Raw genomic sequence first — 17,863 nt, forward strand, 5'->3', positions numbered from 1 at the left:
TTACAATGTGCAGGTATACTGGAGTGATAGAGGTAGATATGTATAGGGTTAAAGATGACTATATACAGGGTCAGTTCCAGTACCATGTTTACAATGTGCAGGTATACTGGAGTGATAGAGGTAGATATGTAAAGGGTTAAAGATGACTATATACAGGGTCAGTTCCAGTACCATGTTTACAATGGCATCAGGATATATATTAAAAAGGTGACAGAGTTCCAGCAGCAGCATAAATAATGATTGTATTTGAGTGTGTCTGAGTGTGTAGAGTCAGTGTAAATGTGTGGGTATGTTATGAGTGTGTAGAGTCAGTATAAATGTGTGTGTATGTTATGAGTGTGTAGAGTCAGTATAAATGTGTGGGTATGTTATGAGTGTGTAGAGTCAGTATAAATGTGTGTGTATGTTATGAGTGTGTAGAGTCAGTATAAATGTGTGTGTATGTTATGAGTGTGTAGAGTCAGTATAAATGTGTGTGTATGTTATGAGTGTGTAGAGTCAGTATAAATGTGTGTGTATGTTATGAGTGTGTAGAGTCAGTATAAATGTGTGTGTATGTTATGAGTGTGTAGAGTCAGTATAAATGTGTGTGTATGTTATGAGTGTATAAATGTGTGTGTAGAGTCAGTATAAATGTGTGTGTATGTTATGAGTGTGTAGAGTCAGTATAAATGTGTGTGTATGTTATGAGTGTGTAGAGTCAGTATAAATGTGTGTGTATGTTATGAGTGTGTAGAGTCAGTATAAATGTGTGTGTATGTTATGAGTGTGTAGAGTCAGTATTAATGTGTGTGTATGTTATGAGTGTGTAGAGTCAGTATAAATGTGTGTGTATGTTATGAGTGTGTAGAGTCAGTATAAATGTATGTTATGAGTGTGTGTATGTTATGTTAGAGTGTGTAGAGTCAGTATAAATGTGTGTGTATGTTATGAGTGTGTAGAGTCAGTATAAATGTGTGTGTATGTTATGAGTGTGTAGAGTCAGTATAAATGTGTGTGTATGTTATGAGTGTGTTGGAGTGTCAGTATAAATGTGTGTGTATGTTATGAGTGTGTTGGAGTGTCAGTATAAATGTGTGTGTATGTTATGAGTGTGTTGGAGTGTCAGTATAAATGTGTGTGTATGTTATGAGTGTGTTGGAGTGTCAGTGTGCATAGACAGACTGGACTAGTTTTTTATTTGTTTTGACAAATGTGACGACTTTGGGACCTTGGCAGCACGTCAATACTTCTACATATCCGACGGATATTGGTTTATATAAAGTATAACGTTCAAATGGGTTTTCTATGATATTCCTGGACCTTTATGCTGTGTTCTGTCTGTTACTGACACACACTTCTCACAGTAGAATACTGTATCAAAGCCTTCGGTTCATCTTGCATAACATGGATATCAAAAAGTGAAGCTGTCAGTCGATGATGACTTGGCACTTGGTCTCCTCACATTGACTAGGCGAAGATGTACGACACCGAACAAGCTGGTCTGTGCAATAGGGGGCGTTTATATTTACATAGTCTATACTTTCCATCAATGAACTATTATTGCTTGTGGTCGACTGACGAAGGTTTGAGGAGGACAAAGAAAAAGAAACAAAAGTCCTGTGTCAGCAAGTCTGCCAATGCAGACCTGGCTGTGGGGAAGGAGGAGGAATTAGTATGCTGTTCACTAAACACTGGAGGAAAAGTACGGGCATAAATATGGCAATTTCCATCCTGGGGTGGAGAGATGGAGGCTTGTGAGTAAGTACATTTTGACAGGCTATATAGGAACTACTGCCATAGGAGAATTCACCGATTAAGAATCAGGTTAGCTGTGCAGTATTGATGCAATGATGGCTGCATAATTTAGGTAATGGAACTAGAACAATCAGTGCAAAATCCATTCTGGTGGGGGAAAGGTTCTCTAGCCGTGACATAAATCCTTCAAGGGCCACTGAACACTTTCCTTTCTCTTAGCTTCAGTATTTACACAACCTCCATTCATTCAAGACTTACAGTATGTGGCCATATCGGCACTGTGAAACTATATAATGACCTAAAAGGCGTACTGTATATTCCCGATGAAATGCAGTTGGAGGCAGAGGCAATATCACAGCTGTCTATATGTAGTTGAGGCAGTGTCAAATCAATACTTTATTAGCTAACCCACTAGTGTCCCACTCTGGTGCAGTGTAATACAGACACCACTGGACTAACAGAGATAAACGTACTATATTTATCATCGGATAAATACATTTCCTCACTGCTGCAAGATCCTCTGTTTTAATTTCAATGTAGTGCACACACACACACACACACACACACACACACACACACACACACACACACACACACACACACACACACACACACACACACACACACACACACACACACACACACACACACACACACACACACGCACACGCACACGCTCACCCTCACTCACTCAGTGCCTTTAAGTGGGTCTGGCACTCTCCCACCTCATTCTGCTGCAGCACTCCCTGTTGAGCCCCACCTCCCACGAGGAACCAGCCCACCCACTGCCCATATGCACGCCAGACATTTAGACAGCCAGTGAGAGAAGAGAACCTCGGGGGTTTGAAGAGCTATAGACAGTCACCCACCTACAGATCCACGTTGGTTCAGAAGGGCTTGGCTCACTCATTGACTAGCTATAGTCTGACAGTGATAGAGTTTAGAGGAGGAAAGAGGCCAGAAGAGAAGAAGAGGAGCTTTTAAGTGATTGTGTGTGTGTGTGTGTGTGTGTGTGTGTGTGTGTGTGTGTGTGTGTGTGTGTGTGTGTGTGTGTGTGTGTGTGTGTGTGTGTGTGTGTGTGTGTGTGTGTGTGTGTGTGTGTGTGTGTGTGTGTGTGTGTGTGTGTGTGTGTGTGTGTGTGTGTGTGTGTGTGTGTGTGTGTGTGTGTGCGTGTGCATCATGGCATCAGGAGGCCATGGGATGAGGGGTAGAGGGGAACCCCTCCACGCACCCCACCTCTCAGACATCTACGCCAACAGTGCTATCCAGCAACAGGACTATTCTGCAACCATCTGGCTCCGCAGCAAAGAGAAGCTGGAACATGTGAGTACCCTGAACGCACACTTAAACACACCTTATACACACTGGGGGAAGTTGTTGGGGAGATTCCAGAGGAATGTACAGTAGTGTTGGTAGGGGATAGAGGCTGAAGACAGGTTTGGCTGGGCTACTGGCTGAGAATGATTTGAGGGACAGTTGACTTCGATCTCTTGTCTAACCCAAGGATTCAATCCACTCAACTTGGATGAAATGTAATTGATTTGGGACAGGATATCCACAGGGAATACATTCAGATGAATGTAAGCTGATTGAAATATTCATGCAGGAATCAGTTTGCCAAGTGCCGTGACGATCAAAGAGATGGGGCCTAGTCCAGCTGTCCTCAAGTCAAAATGTGACACTATATGAAATGATAATACTTTCTTTTCAAATGCCATACAATGGAGCGTTATAACAGCCTCTCCAACCTAAACTCAAGTGTTCCACTACAGCATATACTGTATCGTGTGTTGGAGGATGGCAGGATCTCTAGAATAGGACATCCACCATCAATATTCAATATATTAGCATTTCGCTACACTCGCATTAACATCTGCTAACCATGGGTATGTGACCGGTACGATTTGATTTGAGGATGAGGAGGAAGCTACTGTAAAAAAAGAAAATAAATAAGATTCAATGAAGTTTTAGGTGAGTTTGATGGGTCTATAGAAAAGCATTTAGAACTACTTGAGAGGGAAAATGACCCGAACAGGAAGGGAATAGAATGTGAAATGGTATAACGGAGAGACAGACTGTGAGCTAACCATCTTCCATTCTCAGCCCATTCATTTGGCATTCCTGGAGCTAGCCACCGGAGGACTGCAGGCGAGGAAATGTGCTTCACAGCCTCCAATGAGAATTAATTACTTCCACTGTCCACCTCACACAATGCCTGCTTTAAATAGTGCCGATCGAGCTTCAAACTTTGTTTGAACTTCTTCTCTCTTTTCATTTGAAATGCCCACTGCCAAAACTCAAGCTAACTTAAGTGTTGGGTTTCTGCTTCGGTTTCTATTTTCTATGTTAGTGTTTAAGTTAAGGGAGTCATGTGTCTTTACCTTGCATTAGGGTTACACAGACTTAGGCTGAACTCCTCCGCCGTAGGCTAGAGACTTCCTCTCCCTCTGAGCGTGCCCTCTCGGAGGCAGTGAGCTTTTTAGCTGAAATTGAGCGTAAGTATTTAATGGTTGGGGGTAGAACGGGACTGGGAGATCTGCCTGCTTTAAGTATACTGAGTACAGCAGACACCTGCCTTGACATCTCATGTCTGAAGGGAAGTGACAGATGTGCCACAATAGTAACTGTTATGTACTTGACCTGGGTTCAAATAATGTTGTTTTTTTTAAATATAGTTTCAGTGTTTGCTTGAGCCTGCCTGCAGTGCCAGATGGGAAGGGTTTACATTTTTAGGACTATTGTATAAATTCCATTTAGCTAAGCAAGCTCCATCAGACACAGGTCAAGTATTTGAAATACTTCATCTCAAGTGTTCCACTACAGCATATACTGTATCGTGTGTGGGAGGACGGCAGGATCTCTAGAATAGGACATCCACGATCAATATTCAATATATACTCATTAGACTGTAAGCTAGCATCGTCCATTCTCAGCTCATTCATTTGGAATGCCTGGAGCTAGCCACCGGAGGATTACAGCCGAGGAAATGTGCTTCGCTGCCTCCAATGATAATTAATTACTTTCACTGTCCACCTCACACACACGCAATGCCTGCTTTAAATAGTGTCGATCGAGCTCCAAACTTTATTTTAACTTCTCTCTTTTAAGCAAAAATAAATAAAAATGCCAAACATAAAGGTTTCTTTTCCTGCTGTAGCAAACTGGCTCAAATTAAGATCCTACATCTGTATCTCCCCATTCCACAGAGAAAGTCACACTCCCACAGGCTGTAACCACTGTAGCACAACAGACATGTCTCTCTGTGGTTGAGTGGAGCTCCACTGTATTCAGTATGAGACCTCTGCAGTAGTAGCATCTTGTACAGCTGAGGTAGTCTTAATCAGTCTCTAGTGTGGGTGAGCTGGGCCAAAGACAGCGCATAGAAGATAATGACGTCCCTGTTGGAGAATTACAGTCTGAACAGGCTGCTCTGAGCCAGTGCAATGAATCAGTGCTGGAATTCAATTGAAAAGGTTTGGCATGGGCCCTCAGATTCTCAAAATGTTCTACAGCTGCGCCACTGAGAGGATCTTGACTGGCTGCATAACCTCTTGGTAGAGCAACTGCACCGTATCCGACAGAGGGTTGTGCGCATGGCCCAGTACTTCACTGGGGCCGAACTCCCTACCACCCAGGACCTCTATACCAGGCGGTGTAAGAGGAAGGTCCGAAAAATTGTCAAGGACTGCAGCCACCCAAGTTGGGTATGTTTCTTTAGTTTCTGCCCTATACCCAGTGGGTATGTTTCTTTAGTTTCTGCCCTATACCCAGTGGGTATGTTTCTTTAGTTTCTGCCCTATACCCAGTGGGTATGTTTCTTTAGTTTCTGCCCTATACCCAGTGGGTATGTTTTCTTTAGTTTCTTTAGTTTCTGCCCTACACCCAGTGGGTATGTTTCCCCTATACCCAGTGGGTATGTTTCTTTAGTTTCTGCCCTATACCCAGTGGGTATGTTTCTTTAGTTTCTGCCCTATACCCAGTGGGTATGTTTCTTTAGTTTCTGCCCTATACCCAGTGGGTATGTTTCTTTAGTTTCTGCCCTATACCCAGTGGGTATGTTTCTTTAGTTTTTGCCCAGTGGGTATGTGGGTATGTGGGTATGTGCCCAGTGGGTATGGGGTTTGGGGATTTCATTCTCGTCCCTAGCAAGGTCCATTTGCTTTCTGCCGGTTGAGTTTTGCTTCACAGGACAGGTAAGAAGGAAGAAAGGAAGGGAGAGGAGTGGGTTGGAAGGAAGAATAGGGGAGGGAGGGAGGAAATGGAGGGAGGAGGGAATGGAGGGAGAGGGAGGGAGGGAATGGAGGGAGGGAGGGAGGGAGGGAGGGAGGGAGGGAGGGAGGGAGGGAGGGAGGGAGGGGGAGGGAGGGAGGGAGGGAGGGAGGGAGGGAGGGAGGGGGAGGGAGGGAGGGAGGGAGGGAGGGAGGGAGGGAGCCCAGCTTGGAGAGAGCTTTCACATTGGATGTATGGACTGAAGGGGTGGGCACAGTCCTGTTCCTACTCTATTTCTCCCTCTGCCTCTGTTAGTGTGGAGGGTAGTAGAGAGACCACACACACACACGCAAACACACACATCCAAACACACACACACTTTCACACTATCACTGTGGACAGAGTAGAAGAGCACACAAAGGAAGAGCCAGAGAGGAAGTGGAGAGACCATGTCAGGGCTTACAGGGACAGACCTCGGACTACACCACGCATCACACACACGTCGGGACCAGAGCAACAGCATTATTAGGACAAGGGGACACTGTGAGGACATGGTCATGGTTATGGTTTACGAGGACAGGGTCGTGGTTTACGAGGTCACTGAGACTGAAGAATGTCTAATGTGATTAACCGTTAGTTGACCAGGTGTGTGAAGTTTAAAGGACTCATGGCAGCACCAACTACACAGCCACAGGAGCCTATGAAGGTGAGTTTGAGATTTATCAATGATGTATTCATTCATCACCTTCCTTTTTTATTCTTTAGAATGATTTGTGCATATTATTATTCATTATATTATACAGAATTCAGTGTTAATGTACTTACAGAACATACTGGCTCATTTCGGCTGAGTAACTTTTCTCGCTGAGATTTGAATGCTTGATCATGAGATTTGATTGGGTGATTATAATATCCAGAAGAGTAGGCTTTACTTGTAGTTAGTTGCATACAGATACAATTGGTCACAGAGAATGGTCCTTCTGTAGCTCAGTTGGTAGAGCATGGCGCTTGTAACGCCAGGGTAGTGGGTTTGATCCCTGGGACCACCCATACGTAGAATGTATGCACACATGACTGTAAGTCGCTTTGGATAAAAGCGTCTGCTAAATGGCATATATATAGAATAGTGTTTTATAAATTATATACTTAAATAACATGTTGCTGTGGAATTAAAAATGATACCAGAAAATGAAATTTTGGGTTTATGCCGGGATAGTTTCTGTGAAAGGTCAGACAGGTCTGGCTTGTATTTATTGCGGATGAATTTCCCAATGGGTATTAACACCAGCGAAACGTGGCGAGGTCTTTGACTCGGCTAAATGAATTGAAGGGAGGAGCGGTTCCCTCGTTCCCTTGGCGCGACAGACGAGTGCAAAGTGCATCCAGGCTGTTTCTCCTTCTTTCCGCATGAGCGCCCGAGACAGACAGGGCGAAGAGTAGATGATGGCCCGGGTTTGAAATTGACTTGACAATCTGTTTCTATGTGGACTGGCCATTCTCAACATGTTATAGCTGAGGACTGACACTTTTGTTTCACTAGCTGTCAAAAGTTGTATTGTTTTTTCTGACTTCGACCAGTCTTTGTTTTGCTTCACTGGCAAAAGTTTCATAGGTTGTGAATGATGGTAAATGTCTGACTGCTTGAAGTTTTAAAAGACTGCTGGAAAAAGGGGGAAATTTGCACTGCTCCTTCACCCAAAGGCACTGAACAAGCTGCCAAGGGGCCAGAGAGGGATGGTGATGAAAATACTAAATCTAGCTGTCAGAAGTGTTATTGGTTGTACTGGTGGAAAATTCTTGACTACATAGAATCTTTAAAAAACTACAGTTGTGGAAGAAGGGTTGAGGGCAAAGCTCCCTCACCCAAAGACAGCAGACAAGCTGGCAGGGGCCAAGGGAGGATGTTGATTCAAATACAAAATGGGAGAAGAAAAGAGAGAAAGAGAATAGATAATGTGATGGTGACAGCCACACACAGCGCAACACTGATACAGGCGCTGTCAACAATCGTGCCAAAGGGCCAAACAACCGAGAGAATCAGATTGCAGGAGTGTCGAGCTAAGCGAAACAAAACTGACGGCCCGCACTTTTAAACTAAGAAATAAAATAGGGACTTCTTGAGGATACCTCTCAGAAGAGAGATCTGTATTCTGAGAGATCTGAGAGATCTGCCCTCAATTAAAGCTACATACATCAAACCCGTAGGAGAAGGGAAAAGAAAAATGTTATCTTTACTTTCCCTCAAGGGGATGTGTCTTCCACACAATACTGTTGTATAAAATAGATACTTACACTCAGGGGTGCAACTTTCACTGGGGCATGTCCCCCCCCTCCCCCAACATTCTGAATTAGCATTTTTGCCCTCCCAGTTTTATCATTGGAATGTACTACAAAACGAGGCAACGGCGTGTTTTGGGACCATGAGCATGCCTCCGAGTGATCGCGTAGGCTGTTTAGAGTGTTTATCTGACTGGGTAAAAAAATATATATATATATATATATATATATATATATATATATATATATATATACACAAAATAATATACAATAATGATGCCCCCCCACGTCTGAAACCGAAGTTGCTATAAAACATTTACACTATTAAACATGTCATTTTACATCTACTACACATAGTGCAATGTATGTATTGTAACACTAAGTAAGGATTGTAAACAGACAACAAAAAGACCCCATAAAGTAGTACACGGTCTCAATACGGCAAAGTAGCCGGTTTAAGGTTGAGCAAAATCCTTTCAGCTCTGATGCGCCTGTACAGAGCAGGCGGGCGTAGGGCAGCTGTAGAAAAGCCCTACATACCTAAGCCCCTGTTCTTTTACTTCAAGAGAACAGTGTTTTCCTTCTTTCTTTTCTTTAAACGTAGTTTTACTGTGAATCAAATTTGCCTTCAGTTTGGTTTGGAAGTGTAAGGTTCTGTATTTCTTTCCTTAGTCAACCTCGTGTTCTGTTTTGTTGTGTTCTTGAACGTAGCCCTGTCTTTAATTTGTGTTGATTGATTTCACCTGTGTTTGTTACTCACCTGGTCTCATCAGCTCCATATTTAGTTCCGTTCATTCTTTTTGTGCCTTTGTGAGGTACTGTTCATTTTGACTCTACGAAGCCTTTTCCTAGCTCGTTTGTAAGAACCAGTTATAGCCTTCAGTCCTAGTTTTGTTTCTCCTGCCTGTTTATGACCATTGCCTGCCTTTGACAACGATTCCTGCCTTCTACGAAGGCGAAATAAAAACCTGCCGTGCTCTGCGCGGGAATCTACACCTTTTTCTCCCTGAGTATTCATTACAGGAAGACTGTTCCACTTCACTTGTCCCCTCAGCTTCTTCTTAGCATTATAACAGCCTTCCGTCTCCAACCTAAACTCAAGTGTTCCACTACAGCATATACTGTATCGTGTGTGGGTGGATGGCAGGATCTCTAGAATAGGACATTCACCATCAATATATTACCATTAGACCTGTAAACTACCATTGTCCATTCTCAGCCCATTTCATTTGGAATGCCTGGAGCTAGCCACCGGAGGATTGCAGCCGAGGAAATGTGCTTCGCTGCCTCTAATGAGAATTGATTACTTCCACTGTCCGGCCACACACTCTCAATGCCTGCTTTAAATGTATTTTGATTTTATTTTTATTTCACCTTTATTTAACCAGGTAGGCAAGTTGAGAACAAGTTCTCATTTACAATTGCGACCTGGCCAAGATAAAGCAAAGCAGTTCGACAGATACAACAACACAGAGTTACACATGGAGTAAAACAAACATACAGTCAATAATACAGTATAAACAAGTCTATATACAATGTGAGCTAATTAGGTGAGAAGGGAGGTAAAGGCAAAAAAGGCCATGGTGGCAAAGTAAATACAATATAGCAAGTAAAACACTGGAATGGTAGTTTTGCAATGGAAGAATGTGCAAAGTAGAAATAAAAATAATGGGGTGCAAAGGAGCAAAATAAATAAATAAATGAAATACAGTTGGGAAAGAGGTAGTTGTGTGGGCTAAATTATAGATGGGCTATGTACAGGTGCAGTAATCTGTAAGATGCTCTGACAGTTGGTGCTTAAAGCTAGTGAGGGAGATAAGTGTTTCCAGTTTCAGAGATTTTTGTAGTTCGTTCCAGTCATTGGCAGCAGAGAACTGGAAGGAGAGGCGGCCAAAGAAAGAATTGGTTTTGGGGGTGACTGGAGAGATATACCTGCTGGAGCGTGTGCTACAGGTGGGAGATGCTATGGTGACCAGCGAGCTGAGATAAGGGGGGCCTTTACCTAGCAGGGTCTTGTAGATGACATGGAGCCAGTGGGTTTGGCGACGAGTATGAAGCGAGGGCCAGCCAACGAGAGCGTACAGGTCGCAATGGTGGGTAGTATATGGGGCTTTGGTGACAAAACAGATTGCACTGTGATAGACTGCATCCAATTTGTTGAGTAGGGTATTGGAGGCTATTTTGTAAATGACATCGCCAAAGTCGAGGATTGGTAGGATGGTCAGTTTTACAAGGGTATGTTTGGCAGCATGAGTGAAGGATGCTTTGTTGCGAAATAGGAAGCCAATTCTAGATTTAACTTTGGATTGGAGATGTTTGATATGGGTCTGGAAGGAGAGTTTACAGTCTAACCAGACACCTAAGTATTTGTTGTTGTCCACGTATTCTAAGTCAGAGCCGTCCAGAGTAGTGATGCTGGACAGGCGGGTAGGTGCAGGTAGCGATCGGTTGAAGAGCATGCATTTAGTTTGACTTGTATTTACGAGCAATTGGAGGCCACGGAAGGAGAGTTGTATGGCATTGAAGCTTGCCTGGAGGGTTGTTAACACAGTGTCCAAAGAAGGGCCGGAAGTACACAGAATGGTGTCGTCTGGACACAATATGGACCATACCTTCCTCTGTCACATCTGATGTCTGACTACACAGTCCAATGACGTTCTAGTTGGGTTATTGATTCGTTAAATCCTGACTGCTGATCAATTGTATTGATGATTGATATTCAAATCTAATGAAGGATGATTTTCTTGTTGTGTAACACCTGAGACCTAATGGACTTGTCAATAGTTCATCTCGTCAGTTTTGCTTCTTGTCTGAGATTAGTCCTCGTCAGGAAAGAAGAGATTGAGGAGCATTTAGTAAATCCATTGAGGTTCCTCTCATAAACGGTTAGTTTTGCTCCCTTGGCTGCATTTCTATTAGTCATAATCTGGGATGTAAACAAATTACAAGGGGACAGATTGAGATTTAGGTTGAGGTGCATTCAATATCTCCATTGAGGTTCCTTTTAATTACACTCAGGAAACGTTACAACTGATTACTGGGTTGATGTGGATCATGTTCTTTAGGGCATACATTTTAAATTATTTTACAATGGAAAACAAGTATTTGTGCTACCTATTGGATACCTCCAGGGTCGTAATTCATTAGGGCACACCAAGTATTTTGCAACAGAAAACAAAAATTACCCTTTCTCATTGGACAAGTCCAGGCTGTCCATCCATGTTTCAGTCTGTTTGCTGCCTAATGAACACAACCCTGATTTGACGTGTTGTGTTTGTCTCTCTGTCTTTCGGTCCCGACAGAAGTCCACTTTAGTCATCCATATTTCGTTCTATTTTCTTCCGTTTGGTGTCTACTGATCATGATGTGTGTTCCTCCCTGTCTTCCAGTCTCAGCAGAAGTGCATAGCCATCTTTGCTCTGCTGTGCTGCTTCGCTGTGCTGGTGGCTCTCACCTTCTCCGCGGTAGACGTCTGGGGGGAGGACGAGGACGGAATCACAGAAGAGAACTGTAACAGACACTGTCGGTAAGAGGTACAGGAACTATAATCAAGGAACCCAGAACCAAATACTTGCGCTAGCTAAATGAAAGTCATTACAAAGGTCCTAAACCGTATGCAGGGCTAACGATCTGTAACAAGTACATCTATAGATATAGCCTACAACATTGTCATATGGACAGGAGTCAAAATCTTCCAAGACCCTAAGATGCTATCGTAAACATAGACCATAGATGTCTGCATCATCGATTCCAGAGATGTGAAATGACGATTAAAACTGTATGCTTTCTCATCAGCATTGTCCTTGTGGAGAACATTCCGGAGGACCTCCCCCTTTCCGTAGATGGTACAACCCACGTTCCCCTCTCCACAGGCCTCAACAGCCTGTTGGACCAGGCCAAGCACTCAGTGGAGGTGGTATCTCCCGTCTGGAACCTCAACTCATGGGACCAAGAGACATGGCCCAACTCTGACACACAGGTATCATGTAACAAGAATGCCACTTCTACTTCTTCATCTTATTCTACTTCTTCTTCTTCATCATCATCATATATCGCAAACTATAAAACTATATAAAACAAATGTTCTACTTTGGCAAAGTGCGATTCCATTACATCAGCAGTGCGCCCAGCAGCATAAATTGATAGTAAGCCACACAAAACCTGCAACAGTCTTTGGATAAGGACATTCACAGAGCAGAGGGAATAATAACAGTCATACGGTACATATCCTTTTATGTCTCAGGGCCAGCTTCTGTTCCAGAGACTGCTCAACCTCAAGACTCGGGAGGTTAAATTGAAGATTGCCAGCAGTCTCACAGACTCTGCTGAACTGCAGAAACTAACAGAGCATGGTAAGTGACACTTCATTCATATCACTCCACATAATATACAAAAACAGCAATGTATTATTCATTGATGGCCTATAGTACTGTGTGTGCCCAATTATGCATACGGATGTAAGATCTTAATTGAATCACTATTTTGTCTTTGAGAATTTTCCTGCACGGCAGAAATGCAAACTTGTAGTGAATTTGAGTTTTTAAAAGGCTTCTAAAGTTGATAATTCAGACTTGATTTGCCCTAACAAAAAATATATCAACCCCTCCATTAATTATAATCCAAATAATAATTCAAATTTCCTCTTGCTGCAGGATTATTTTCCCGCTGTAGCAAAATTACTCAAATTTAGACCCTACATCTGTAGACTACAGTGTCTCATATTTATCTAAAGGAAAGCAGATACAGCACTTTCTATAACATTTTGTTATACCCGTGGTATACTGTCTGATATACCACCTCTGTCAGCCAATCAGCATTTAGGGCTCGAACCCCCCTGTTTTTATAACATCCATCACAGTATGAGCTCCACTCTCACTCCCTGAGCTCTCCGGCAAACTTGAGTCCACAAGGTCAAACAACATGAATGTGCAAATGGATCCAACTTAACTGCTTCCTTGTCAAATTGGGCTTCAAGGCTGCCTGTACGTCTTTCTGTCAGCCACAGGCCACATTAGCCTTTCTTCTCGAATGTGGCCGTGATTTAAAGGTCCAATAGAGACAGGGCTTTAGAAGCCTAAATGTTTGTCTGGAGGTTGTGCCCTTCAGCAAGGCACTTTGATGCCTCCTTCAGTATTCTTCTTCCCTGACTTCATTTTCCCCCTCAGGTGCCGAGGTTCGCTTTGTGAATATGTCAGCTCTGACCAGAGGCGGACTGCACTCCAATTTCTGGGTTGTTGATAGGAGGCATGTGTTCATTGGCAGTGCCAGCATGGACTGGAGATCACTGTCCAAGGTACCAGTTCTAGACTAGGGTTTCCCAAACTCGGTCCTGGATCCCCCCTGGGTGCATGTTTAGGTTTTTTCCCTAGCACTGCACAGCTGATTCAAACAACCAACTCATCATCAACCTTTGATTATTTGAATCAGCTGTGTGGTGTTAGGGCAAACACCAAAACATACACTCGGGGTGGGCCCCAGGACCGGGTTTGGCAAACCCTGATCTAGTCCATTAGTGATTAGAGAAGTGATTACCTGGCACTTTCATGCCCTAATGCCAGCTGGTGGTAGAACTCCCATTGAATGTAATTAACATATTGGCCAATGAGGAGTCAAAACACACACACACAACCGCACACACACAACCAAACACACACACAGTGCAAGACAACAGAAATCTATACACTCTAGCAGAAATGTCTGCAGAGAACAGAAATGTCTCAAGGTCCTGTACATGCAATAATGAGCTGTCAGCAGTCTTTGTCAGCTGAAATAAACAGGTATATAGTCCACAAACACAATACACTGAAACAAACAATGTGTTCATCAGACAAGTATTCACTTATAGTGCATATAACTAGTCTGTTTGAGGAGTCTCTCAGCCACCCAGTCAACACACTCATTCTCTCTTTAATAACCAGACTGTCAACCACATTGCCTCCTCCTCTCCCTCCGTCTCTTCCCTGCATCTCTCCACAGAGGAAGGAGTTGGGGGTGGTGGTTTATAACTGCAGCTGTCTGGCTATAGACCTCCATAGGGTCTTCTCCTTTTACTGGCAGCTCCAGAACCGAGACTACGTCCCTTCTATCTGGTCTAAGAGAGTCACGGCCCTCTACGGCAAGGACAGCCCCGTAACGCTGTACCTCAATGATACAGAGTTTACCGCTTATGTGTCGGTGAGGATTCTTTGTTATGTACTATGTATTACATAGAGCAGATCAGCGGAGGCTGGTGGAGGGAGGAATTGGAGGACGGGCTGCGTTCCATTTCTTCCATCCCAGGCATTACAATGAGCCTGTCCTCCGATGTATAGTGACGCCAGCCACCACTGGTCTACAAACTATAACATTGTCTTGCTATAGGAGTTTTGGAGTTATGTTTCTACACTCTTGTTGAAATGGAGTAGAATAACCATAACTAACCCTAACCCCAACTAACCCTAACTCTAACTTACCATAACTTACCCTAACCCTAGCCCTAACTAACCCTAACCAACCCTAACCAATCCTAATTTACCCTAACCCTAACCCTAACTAATCCTATTTTACCCTAACCCTAACCAACCCTAACTAACTCTAACCCTAACTAACCTTAAATAACCCTAACTAACCCTAACCCTAACTAGCCCTAACCCTAACCTACCCTACCCCGAACAGATTGCTTTATCAATTATTAAACCGACGCTCACCCGGGTGATTAATCATGTAAATGTTACGCAGAGAAAAAAATGAAACGTCTCCGTTCGAAGCGCCAGCGTCTAATTTGACAGTAATGAATCTCTCCACCCCCCCTAGGGATGATGTGTTGATCAGCTACAGAGAACACATTCATCATCATAACAGGAAGTAATGATGGTACGGCGTCCTACTGTGATGCTGCTGTTGGCAGAACCTTGCCCTCCTCCTCTGCCTCCGCTCCCCTCAGCTCACTTCTGACAATGACACATGTTGGGGTTATGTCCATCCTCGTTTCGACCCGCTACTCCCCCCCTACGTCTCAGACTATATTAAGTATTGAGACTGCTTAAAATGTAGGAAATGGGAAATTGGAAAATAACCTTTGTTTTGAAAGTGTGAAATATAGGCTAAAAGGGGGCGTTGGCTGTCACATAGAAGGCAGTAATAAAGTGAAGCTATGAAACGCTGAAGCTCTACTTATTGAAACAGTTGACAGTCTTCAATATAACCTGCAATCGAAACGAGTCAAATTGAATCATTTGAATGTGTGTTCTCATCTTAATTGTGATGGCTTTCTTGGTTCCCTCCTTCCCTCCTCAGACCTCTCCTGACCTCTTCTGTCCAAAGAATCGGGCCAAGGACATAGATGTCATACAGCATGTGATGCAGGAGGCCAAGTTGTTCATCTACATCTCTGTCACAGACTACATTCCCCTACTCACCAGAAGGTCTGGAGGGCCTTTAGTTTCAAGGTGATGCTTCCCAATATCCGATAATGAGCCTATTCATCTTTTCACAATGTGCTCATTATAGTCGGACCAATGACATACCACGTATATGTCATACAAGCTGTAGCTATACCTTCTGCAATCTGAGTGCAGCCGTAGTTTGCATCCGTGCCTTGATTTCTGAATTTGAGAGCCCAAACCCTCCGCTTTGTAGCAAACCATGTGGCAGGGATGCCATTTCCTGAAACACACATGAAGGATTGTGGCTCAAAGTGTTCTTCTAACACCCAGTGGTCCTCTGCTGTACATCTCATCTCCTATGACTTTGTGACCCTTCCACCGACACAGATACTGGTCTCCTATCGATGAGATGATACGTGAGGCTGTGGTCCTGCGAGGGGTCAAAGTTCGCATGCTCATCAGTTTCTGGAAGCAGACCCACCCGCTCACCTTCAACTTCATTATGTCCCTCGAGTCACTGTGCATGGAGCTGGCCAACTGCTCCCTAGAAGTGGTGAGTGAATGAAAAGAAAGACTGTGAAAGGCCTATTAAAGAGATGTACTGTATATTACACTCAGAAATACCATGTACTGTAGCTGGTTTTACACAATCACTACTTTTGAGGTCTAAGAACATTGATCTTGGACTGGATTATTCCTTTCAGGATAAAGTGGCTCAGGAATTCAGATGTATGATGGCTCATTGAGTGTTAAAGCAACTTGAAGCCGTACAGTGCACTAGCATTGCCTCTATTGCGGTGGATATCGATTTGGTTATATGACTTTAATCTTCTGTTCCTGCAGAAGTTTTTTAGCAGGAGGGAGCAGATGGCTAATAGTCAACCAGGAGTCAACCACAATAAGTACATGGTGACCGACAGTGCTGTGTACATAGGTCAGTGATCCAGATCCAGTCACTGGGAATCTACTGTATCATTGATTATACAATTATTTATACAGAGAAGACATATTATCCTTTACTCTTAACCCCCCCCACACACACACACACACACACACATACACACACACATATTTTGGAGATTAGCAAAGGGTCCACCACAATTCAGCACTCCCTAGAGCTAGTTTGGAATGCAGTACCTTGCTCAGGGCACAATGGTATGATATCTGATGTGCGTTGCCTCTATTTCCTCAGGTAATCACGACTGGGTGGGGAGTGAGTTTGTCTATAACGCTGGAACCGGACTCGTCATCAAACCAACACAAACTCTCAAGGAGAGGGGCGCCACAATCCTGGAACAGGTGAAGGCTGTATTCGAGAGAGACTGGCATTCGCACTACGCTAAAACCCTACAGGCCAGTAATAGGACTCCAGAGGGTAGCAAATACAGGAACCTCCACAACAACCAGAGGGCCAGAGTCTGACGGATAACAAGGAGGGCAAAGAGACCTGGAATGAGTTTAACGACCCCTGTTAATAAACTATCAGTACACCTTTCCCTTTAACTTGTCATGAAACAAGGGTGTATTCACTAGGAGCTAAACGGACGCAATGTTTGATGACGGCCAAATATGGATTAGCCTGAAGATGCACAAATCTGGTTATGTGGACTGTTATACGCATGAGCGGCATGGAGGTTGAACATAAACCACTATTCTAATGGTGTCATTTCTTTCAGGACCTCTACATTTAAACACACTGAAGTATATATGCATTTTGTATTGTCTGATTATGCATTCAGTTTGACAAGAATACCTCAGTATTTTAACCTTTTCTAATAATATATATATAACCACAAAAAAAATCATAGTTAACATAAAATGCTTTGCCTTAATTATATTTCACATGCTTTACATGGAGACGACCTCTCTTTCTAGACTTATCGTCATACAAACTAATGACAATATAACTGGTAGGATGTTACCTGTGTGCAATTGCATGGCATGCCTTTTGGGGGAACTGCCAAAATCCCCCCCCCTTCTCAGTACACACACACGCTCAAGGACAAGAGGATAATTTAACCTAAAGCAGAAGATTATCATTATACAGAAGCCAGTAGGCCTATGTAAGTAGGAATGATTCATTAAAATACATGGAATGTACATTATATTTATGATACATTTATGATACAGTTTCGCCTTGTTGATCCATAATATAATGTGAACTTGTTTTATACTTGACTGTAATAAAAACGATACCTCGTCCTTATTTCCACTGTTCTGAAACAATTCCAACTGGTAGCAGAAAACAAAGGATATAATGGCCACCACTTCGGCCT

General features: G+C 43.3%; 1 protein-coding gene across 1 annotated transcript; it reads left to right on the forward strand.

Moving 5' to 3' along the window:
- The first annotated feature begins 6,469 nt into the window (after positions 1-6,469).
- Positions 6,470-17,784, forward strand: LOC124003934 (inactive phospholipase D5-like). Its single transcript, XM_046312586.1, has 10 exons — positions 6,470-6,652; positions 11,613-11,749; positions 12,019-12,202; positions 12,467-12,575; positions 13,389-13,516; positions 14,200-14,397; positions 15,499-15,650; positions 15,975-16,140; positions 16,431-16,521; positions 16,780-17,784. Exons 1-10 carry the CDS (start codon positions 6,614-6,616, stop codon positions 17,007-17,009), a joined length of 1,434 nt encoding a protein of 477 aa, XP_046168542.1. The 5' UTR covers positions 6,470-6,613; the 3' UTR covers positions 17,010-17,784.
- The last annotated feature ends 79 nt before the right edge of the window (positions 17,785-17,863 follow it).

This window comes from Oncorhynchus gorbuscha, linkage group LG18 (genome assembly GCF_021184085.1).
Source record: "Oncorhynchus gorbuscha isolate QuinsamMale2020 ecotype Even-year linkage group LG18, OgorEven_v1.0, whole genome shotgun sequence".
In the NCBI taxonomy this organism is placed as follows: Eukaryota; Metazoa; Chordata; class Actinopteri; order Salmoniformes; family Salmonidae; genus Oncorhynchus; species Oncorhynchus gorbuscha.

Excerpts from the sequence above, each read along its gene's own strand:
- LOC124003934 (XM_046312586.1), top strand. The coding sequence starts at position 6,614 with ATGGCAGCACCAACTACACAGCCACAGGAGCCTATGAAG. Across the intron at positions 12,203-12,466 it reads GGCCCAACTCTGACACACAG|GGCCAGCTTCTGTTCCAGAG; the intron begins GTATCATGTAAC and ends TTTATGTCTCAG. Across the intron at positions 16,522-16,779 it reads CGACAGTGCTGTGTACATAG|GTAATCACGACTGGGTGGGG; the intron begins GTCAGTGATCCA and ends CTATTTCCTCAG.